Source organism: Cryptotermes secundus, unplaced genomic scaffold (assembly GCF_002891405.2).
Source record: "Cryptotermes secundus unplaced genomic scaffold, Csec_1.0 scaffold245, whole genome shotgun sequence".
NCBI lineage: Eukaryota > Metazoa > Arthropoda > Insecta > Blattodea > Kalotermitidae > Cryptotermes > Cryptotermes secundus.
The window spans coordinates 1,207,337-1,216,666 of record NW_019736398.1 but is presented as its reverse complement, the minus strand read 5'-3'; the positions used below and the strand labels follow the sequence as shown (position 1 = coordinate 1,216,666).

Genomic DNA, 9,330 nt, shown 5'->3' with positions numbered 1-9,330 from the left:
ACACACACACAACTAATTCCGGCCTTGTGTGTTGCACACCAAACCGAGTTCTGGGAGAATAGTCCTGTGTTATTTGGAAGCAGGAAATAAGAGGTGTGGAAAATGGTACATAATGGGCAGCTTTATAATTCGCATTCTCCGTCAGATGTCATTAACCAGCAGAATAATTATACATCTAATTGTCACTCAGTCCACAAAATTCCCGCCCTTCATGGAGTGAAGCGGTTCATTACATTGCTCACAAAATCCTGCCCTGAATCCGATTCTGAACCAGTCGAATTCAGTTCACATCTCTTTCTTAAGATTGGGAAAGTCTGTCAGCTTCCCAAGACTCGCCCCTGTGGAACTAAATGTGATCTTAAAAATTTGTGACTATGGCATATTGTTACAATTACTGTGTTTCTGACATTATTCAGGACAGTGGATAATGCCTGTTTTGCTAGTTGGTTGGTTAGCTGATTTTTAGCCTACTTTCCATACTTCGAAAAAAAAAATGAAAGTAGGCTTAAGATATCACCATACTTTCTGGGTTTCTCTGTATCCCTCCACCCCGTTAACTTTTGAATGCCTGAACCAGTCTTTATGAAGCTTGGTTATGTATGTATATCATGGCATCTGAACCAATCTCAACAGCATACTTCATACATCTCCCCCATCAGTCTGTCTCTCTGTGTGTACGTTGTATAACCCTCTATCGTTGTTAGGCAACGGCCCGGTAAAAGCGTTACCGCGGCAACAAATACACACGCAGCAGTGGAAGAATTGTTGGACGCGTCATTTTCTGTACGGTCTGTCTCGTTTAAAATGAAAGGCGGTAAGTTCGTTCCACAACTTCATATTTCTCCTTCCATTTTCAGTAAATGAGAGATACGATGGCGATATTTTGTTACGACGTGTGACTGTCGCGTATAGTTCAAGTTAATTTCTGCATAAATACAGAAATATTGACTCTATCCTTTTGTTTCCGCAGGGTCCCATGATTCTTGGACACGCAAGCACCACAACTCAGGTGTCCACGAGCACATCCCCCCAGAGCACCGAGGGCTCCCTGTCTGACAGTGGGATCTCCGATTCGGGCTCGGAACAGGAACTCAGCGAGAGAGAGCGCCGCCTTGCAGCTCTCCGGCGCCTGGCACGTCACCTGGAGGCCGTGCTTGCGCCTGGCAGTGAAGCTCTAGTCAATATGGCCAAGGTTGGTGTCAGAAATGTCCTTCTAATACTTTTCCTGCTAAGCACTAGTTATCACGGTTACATACACTTACTGCTTCTGGTCTTCCTAGATACAGACAGGACTTAATGTTTGGACTTTCAGTAACTTTTGTCAGAGAAAAATAATTTTAGGTTTTGTGTCATATCTTTAACTGTGCAAGGGCCCAGTTGCATCTGCAAAGTCAGTCAATGAAGCATCTGTGTAACGAGGAACGCGATTGGATAATTATTTTAAGTTCATATTTAACGACGCGGTCAAATATGTAGCGTCGCTGATAGGATAATTAATGAATAAAGAGCAGTTGGTGGAATGAGAACAGGGAGAGGAAACAGAAGTACTTGGAAAAAGCCTGCCCCAATGCCACTTTGTCCACCGCAAGTCCAGAAAACCTTACCTGGTATCAAATCCGGGCCGCCACTGTGGGAAGTGCAATCTATGTCTGGTTTTGATTTTAAGAAAATCTGTAGTTCTTTTTTTTTCTTGGGGTGGGGGTGAGAATCCATTTTGTACGTCGGCCACTAACTGGCCTATAGATGATAAGTGTGGAGCAGTTGATGGAATGAGAATTGGCAGGGAAAACTGAAGTAATCAGAGAAAACCTGCCCAAGTGCCGCTTTGTCCACCACAAGTCCCACATGACTTGACATGAGCTCGAACCCGGGCCGCCGCGGTGGGAAGGCGGCGACTAACCGCCTGAGCTATGGCGCGGCCTGAGAAAATCATTAAAATGGCTAAAATTGTTCTTCCACTCACGCGCAGCAAAGCAGCTTTTATGGTGGATTTGTTTGTCTGCCCATTATTTCCATTTACGTGTAATACAGGCGAACTTGCTGACATTCACGAAATCCTGTAGAGATATTGCAGTAGACAGTTCGTCATATCGAGTTTTACCGTTCTGCAACAGTGAAGTGGCACCTCTGTCATTGTTACAGCGCATCGAACAGACGGAGAGTGAGCTGCGAGGTCTGCAGCGCGCATGTCGAGAGCTCATTGTGCGCACCGCTGTGTGCGTGGAGGCTCGCTCCGCTGTGCCGCTCACCATCCCAGGGTCGAACTCCGTACCTCATCGCCCGCTTACTGTGAACAGGTATACTACCATGCATCCCAGCCTATAGATATAAATTACTGGCTTTCTCGGCCAATTATGAATATCGTGCTAAGAGTGAAATTTATTTTCTTCTTACTTGATGTACAAAATGTTTGGTCGGCACCCCAAAATCATACATTTCCCGTGTCTGATTTTATCATGTTTCAATCTGAAGTCCTTGCTTCATTAGAGAGCTGCCTCGTATCAGGTCGCCCTCGCGAGTGGCGGCAATAACGATATCTTTTCGTTCGCTCGCGATCGCCTTTCGAGTGATACGCGGTTTGTGAGCACTGAAGACGATTCTGACAAGTGGAGACTTCAGTCTGTTGGTGCTGAGGCTGCGTAGTTTTCCTTTGTTCTTGCGGTTGGTGGAACTGACGCGTCATATACACGTACATACACTGCAAGTAGGCCCAGTGCACCAGCTCAGGATCATGCATGAGATAATGGAGCGTCGGTGGAGTGGAATTGGCAGTGGAAACCGAAGTTCTCAGAGATAAACCTGCCCTGGTGCCACTTCGTCCACCACAAATACCCCATGGACTGCCCTGAGATTGACCCAGGGCCCCACGATGAGAAGCAGGCGACCTACCGCCTAAGTTATGACACTCCACTAATGGAATTATACCCGGTGCTAGTGCTGCTATGCAACAGCCATACCAGTGTTTGAACAGAAAAGTGTATAGTGTTTGTGGGGCTGCAAGAAATTTCAACCTTGAATGATGGAGTTGAAAAAGGACAAATCCCAGTTGTTTGTCCCTGACCTCATAGAGCATACTCTCTCCCTTAATAGCCTGTAGATGTAAGATTAATTGAGTTTCAAGACATTCAGGACTTGATATTTAAGTCTTACCTTTCTGCAGACGATTGATCAGTAATTGCCAAAGTTTTTCGTTAAAATTGGTCGGCTGGTTCTGAAGTTCAAAAGGGAACGCACAATATGGTGATCTCATAAGCCAATTATCTGTCCTTGGTAGAGAAATTTAGGAAAGAAATCTGTAGATAACATACCAATAGATCCAATTTTTTCTGGGAGTGGGGCTGCAATGGCTCCCCAAATGCCACTGGCAAACTTTTCGCACGCTTATAAAGTAGGGCACCATAAGCCACTGGATTCGAGTTGCAGCTCGAATATTAGATGTTAGAAGTGAACACGCAATGCAGTTTCCCATAGATCTCATGCCAGCGCCATCCCATCAGATGTCTCATATTTGCCCCAATTCGTACGAGATCGCGTGGTAGCGTCATCTCGTATGAAATCTCATTGACCCTCCCCCCTGCCAGATTATTTTCCAACCTTAGCTTGTATCATATCACCTGCCAGTGACAACTTATACCAGATTTCATGCCAGCCGTAACTCGTACTAACATCAGCTCGCATGAGGTCTCTTGCTACCGTTGTCTCGTAGGGATCTCGCGCTGACGTCAAGTCATACAAGAATTCCACCAGCCCCCAACCCTTTTCATGCTGAGTTTGATGTAGAAATTAAATGTCTTCGTATGTTTCTACATGTTCACGGCAGTTTATAGGCCCAGTTAGGCGTACCAGTGATAAGAGGAACTCATTTCGCGGGAACTCCCTAAATGTGTTAGAAGACTGACATTGCCAAGAACAAAGAAGTTAAAAAGACGCCGGAAAGATAAGTCGTTCATGTTGTCCAAAGCGTTAAGTCGCTTCAAGTAGAAGTCGAATTACACATACTGCGAAACGTAAAAAGGAAAGGAAGCCTGGAACCAGTTTTCACTTTCGGTCACAATCATTGTCAGTGATGAGAATGATCGTGGTCAGTACCTGAAGCCGCCTGGTACTCTCTGGTGTCGTTCCTGTTTGATTTATTTTATGAGCCTGAAGAATATACTCGTAGTGGGAGGCGAATCAATGTCGCATTACATTGTTGGTGTTGCTGGTGTTGCTATGTGCCCATTTAATTAGCCCTCTCTACTTTGGAGCTGCAGGAAATGAAGGGCACTGTGGCCATGACAGTTCGAATCCAGGGTTGGACTGGAGGTTGGCACACGGTTTAGTTTCTTAATAATTAACGACAGTTGAAGGGTGTTTTAGAACAGGAAATTGAAGAGAATATTTGGACCTAAGAGAGACGAAGCGATAGGATGACAGTGAAAACTGTATAATGAGGAGCTTCACAATTTATGCTCTTTGCCAAATGTTATTACAGTGATCAAATGAAGAGGAATGATGTAAGATTTGAGGTATTGTATAAACCGACGTTTCGGAGGAGCGTATCGCCTCCATCTTCAAGGTAGAAGAAAAATCCGCGAGTGAGGAACCAGCACGAAGCAGCCACCTGTTCACGCTGGTTCCCCCACTCGGGTTTTTCTTTTTCTCTTCTATCCTGAATATGGAGGCGATATGTTCCTCCGAAACGTCGGTTTGTACAGTATCTTCACGGCGCCACATCCCAGAAGACGGTGTTCGAAGAAGAATGAGATGGGCAGTGCATGCATGAGAAATATGTGTCGAAAACGAAGAAGGGAAAATGCAAACTGGAAAACCTACGCTTAAATGGGAGGATACTATTAAAATGGGTTAACTAGGCAGTACGCCATGAAGGCATATGGGGGAGTGGATGTATAGATCCACATTTTCTTGACCTCACCTCCAGTGAGTGGTCAGCTTCACGCCCCTGCCGCTTTACTCCCGGCGAATGAATTCTCGATACCCACTGTATAGGAGGTTGCGTGGACCCCAGTGCCGGTCTGGACGACACAGAGAAGAGAAAATTCATGCCCCTACCGGGACTTGAACTCCGACCCCTCGGTCGTCCAGTCCGTAGCCACTCGCCATACCGACTAAGCTGTGGAGGTCTTTAACCAAGTTTTATTTATTCTCCACAAAAAAATAGCTGTACGGGAAAGGTGGAGGAGAATGTATTTATGTCATCACCATATTATTGGTCAGTAACTCATGTTTGAGATCGAATCGTGTCTGGTGATTTCCTAGTCAATGACTCTGCGAAGTTGTCAGGGAGTATACATAACTTACAGATGATCTTTACAGATCGGAGTTGAATATTTTGAATATGAATTCCGGTATAGTCCTTTTTATATCCTGTATATAATTCACAAGCATCCAGAAATCAGTCGCAATTTTCATGTACCTCGCTCAGAATGTGTGAAACTTGCAAGTACAGAAGGAACAAACAGAATGAAAAGAAAATTAACTTCACGTTTTGAGTTTGCAACATTTAACATGGTTACCATTACATAAGCGCATATGTGTTAGTCCGCCACTGCGTAGAGGAAACTGACGTCACCAGGACATGGCCCCGTGACTTCAGTTGCCATTACTCTCAGTTCGGACGGAATTTGACCGGCAGAGCTTGTGTGGAAGGAAGACAGAAGAGCATATTATAATGCTCCAACATTTGCCGGTACTCTATCGAATATTAAGGCGACCCCTGACTAATGACCTCTTAGTAATGGAGATCATAGTAGGCGAAGGGTAATTATTTCTAAGATGAAGCTTAACACATAAACCTTTACTAGCAGATGTTGAGGAACCGGTAAAATGTATTATCATGTGTCTTCCAAGGGGCTTGTAACTTGTGTTGAATTGCTCTTTAATGAACAGGTTTCTTGGAAAATGTTTTTATACCCGAAACTAATTAAATAATCCTACAGGAATACATGTTCATTTTATTTTGAATGTGTTAGTTAAAATGACTGTGAAAGGGGAATAAAAAGATGGTAAGATAATTCAGACGTTTTGGGTTGCACGTATTACTAAGATGACACAGAACGGACACAAAGAAGCGTGGCAACATGAAGCCGACACATCCTAACGACAGTCGGATGTATATGGTTAAACCAGTTAGAATGAGTTATGGGAACACATTCTTTGTAGTTACAGGACCGAAGATTTCAGTGGCATTAGCGAAAGAGAGAAGTTTTGCGGGAGCTGGAAAAGTGGTACGACGTTACTGTTTCTTCAGGATTAGAATTGTGGTAATAAACGTAACAAGTGAGTGTTGCTCTACCTCAATATGCGACCAGCTATCACAATCTGAAAATGAAGATGTAAATAATAATCAAAGGAGAATACTCTGTTTAACCAGGCGAGTTAGCTCAATGGGTAATGGTTCTTATTTATATTCCGGAGTACCCTGTTTCGAATCTTGGTAGGGATATCGAATATTCTGAGCAGGATTCTATGGGTTTCGTCAGTTCTTCCAGGTAAATTCCTTTCCAATTCGTTATTCGTGAATCTTTCGATTCTACGCTGTATTGTCTCGAGCGATATAATTAAACCATAAATAAATGTAAGTTTTGAGGTTTTCACGGCGATGACTATGAAGAAAGTCGTTTTCTGGGTTTTGGCGCCGTGTATTCTTCGTTTTGGCCGACGTTTCGGAGGAACGTATCGCCTCCATCTTCAGAGCAGGTGAATGGCTTGTGAATGCAGAGAGCAGTAGCTGTTCCTCCGAAACGTCGGCCAAAACGAAGAATACACGGCGCCAAAACCCAGAAGACGACTTTCTTCATAAATAAATGGTTTATTTGAAAAAAAAAGTATATTCCTGTAACATTTAAGTTGGTAGTAGCAGTCCAATAATATATTTATGGATATAAATTAATGTTCTGAAACAACGAATTGCCTGGGAAGAGCCATCTTTATGGTCATTCATTTGTTTCCGCAGTAACACTTTCTTGTTATGTTTAAGCAATATCGTCTTCTCGTTTTCGAACGTGACAATGGTTAAATTTAAAGTTTATGTTGATTCAAACAAAAGCGTAGCCTGATTTGTTTTTATTCCATTTCAGTAAGGAAACATGCGAACAGTTAAATATTTTCGACATCTATGATGTATTTTAACTTGTTTACTTTATATTACTTACTTACTTAGTCGGTAGGCCGCGCCATAGCTCAAGCGGTTAGTCGCTGGCTTTCCACCGCGGCGGCCCGGGTTCGAGCTTGGGTCTGGTCAAGTGGGATTTGTGGTGGACAAAGTGGCTCTGAGGCAGGTTTTCTCCGAGTACTTCGGTTTCCCCTGCCAATCTTCATTCCCCCAATTGCTCCACAATCACCCTCACCTATCATCTGGTGCTGGTACAATAGGCCAGAAGTGGCCGCAGTACAAGGGACTTTTTTTATTGCTAGTGGTGTGGGACTAAGTCCCCTATACTGCGGCCACTTCTGGTCTATTTTACCAGCCCCAGATGATAGGTGAGGGTGATTGTGGAGCAATTGGGGGAATGAAGATTGGCAGGGGAAACCGAAGTACTCGGAGAAAACATGCCCCAGCGCCACTTTGTCCAACACATCCCTCTTGACCAGACGGATCGAACCTGGACCGCCGCGGTGGGAAGCCAGCGACTAACCGCTTGAGCTATGGAGCGGCCTTAAAAGGGACTTGGTCCCACCCCACTAGCAATAAAAAAAATGCTTAGTCGGTATAGTTACCGGCCTGCGGGAAGGACGGCCAAGGAATTGGAGTTCTATTTCCAGCAGAGATAAGAGATTTTCTCTTCTCCATAATATCCAAACCGGGAATGAGGCCCACGGAGCCCCATTCGGCTTCATAATCCATATTCATGCCTATTTTGCAAAGGCCGGTAATCTCAGGTTTGATGCACTTCCGGCTGAGGATTCAGGAGGTACAAAACCGGAAAGATGAAGACGCAAGCCAAAGGAGAGACTGACAGGCGAACAGTACATTAACGTGTACCGGTATTTCTTTGAAAACTATTAGCCATTCATTAGGACTCCTTGGGTGGGCGATTTATCCATTGGAAGCTCTCTTTCTACACGGTATAACACAGAAAAATCATATATAACCATGCCCAAAGTGGGACTGCAACCCGTGATTCTAGTTTTGTTGTCGTTATGGTTGGGAACACAAACTTCCGGGATTGAACAATCAATGAAACCGACCTGAAGCAGTCTTCTGATTGCGGTAGCGCCTGTACTGAGACCTCAGTCAAACGGCGGTGCAGAGTATGCAGTTTATTCAGTGTCTCAACACTGTCCAGCAGAGCCGGGGGAACCGCTGGGATATTTTCCAGAGCCGGTAATCCCGTTGTCCGGTTATATTCCATCTCTATATCCACACCTTCGGCTGCATCACACTGTGAAAGGCTTTGTGTTTCGCTTTAAAGTCACTTCAACACCACGTACGGTATAAAGCCCATTACATTCATTAATTTTTATTGTGATGGCTAATGTTGAAGTCCTTACATTATGTTATACATAGTACTGATACTTAACAGCCCATTTCATGTCAGAGGTATAGTGCGCATGCGTCTGTTAATATTCCATTTGAAACGGCGATGCATTTATGTTCTCTCTCTTCACAAGCCCAGTATTTTAGCATCGTTGTATATTATTTGCAACGTAAGCATCTTGTATGAAAAACGTAATCACCCCTTGTTCCCATAGTAACGCATCAATAAAACAACTGCTATGATCAGAAGATACCGTGAGAACTACAAAACAAAGATGAGAAAGTTAGATCTGATTTTAAATCGATCTGTTGGCGTCATCATGTTGTGCTAGCTAGTACTTCACAGATTTTATAGACCATTAGACTCATTAATTCTCTCATTAGCATGCAAATAAAAACGACGCGGCTTTTAAAAGACCAGGCAGGTCGGTCGGTCAGGCAGGCAAGCAGGCGGGATCACGGCGTGGTCGACCCTTCCGGTATGAGTGATGGCCCCGTCCCCCTAAGTCCATCTCTTCGATTACTCACTCCTGTCTGCCTGTGGGAATGAAGTGAGGGTGGACGGATCTCTAATTCGCGGAAGAAGGCATAAATCTTATTTTATATTTTTATTTATTTAATTATGTTTTTATTTATTCATTAGCTTGAATAACTCGATCAGTAAAGGTTCGATTCCTGGTAAGGGCAGTGATATGTTCTTGGCCATCGCATTCAGATCTGCTGTGGGCCGCTCCATCCGCTTAATCAGTAGATACTGAAGGCTGTTTCGCTGGAGATAAGGGGGCCGGAGTGTTTAGCTGACAACTTACCTCCGTCTAGTGCCGAGGTTAGGAATGCGCTCCCCAAACATC

General features: G+C 44.2%; 1 protein-coding gene across 1 annotated transcript in view; it reads left to right on the top strand.

The window, feature by feature from the left end:
• LOC111869823 overlaps window positions 1-9,330 on the top strand; it is a 621,461-nt gene that overhangs the window by 598,222 nt on the left and 13,909 nt on the right. Inside the window, exons 22-23 of the mRNA XM_033753563.1 lie at window positions 971-1,192; window positions 2,143-2,297. Coding sequence (XP_033609454.1) covers window positions 971-1,192; window positions 2,143-2,297 — 377 coding nt within the window. The remainder of the gene's footprint in view (window positions 1-970; window positions 1,193-2,142; window positions 2,298-9,330) is intronic.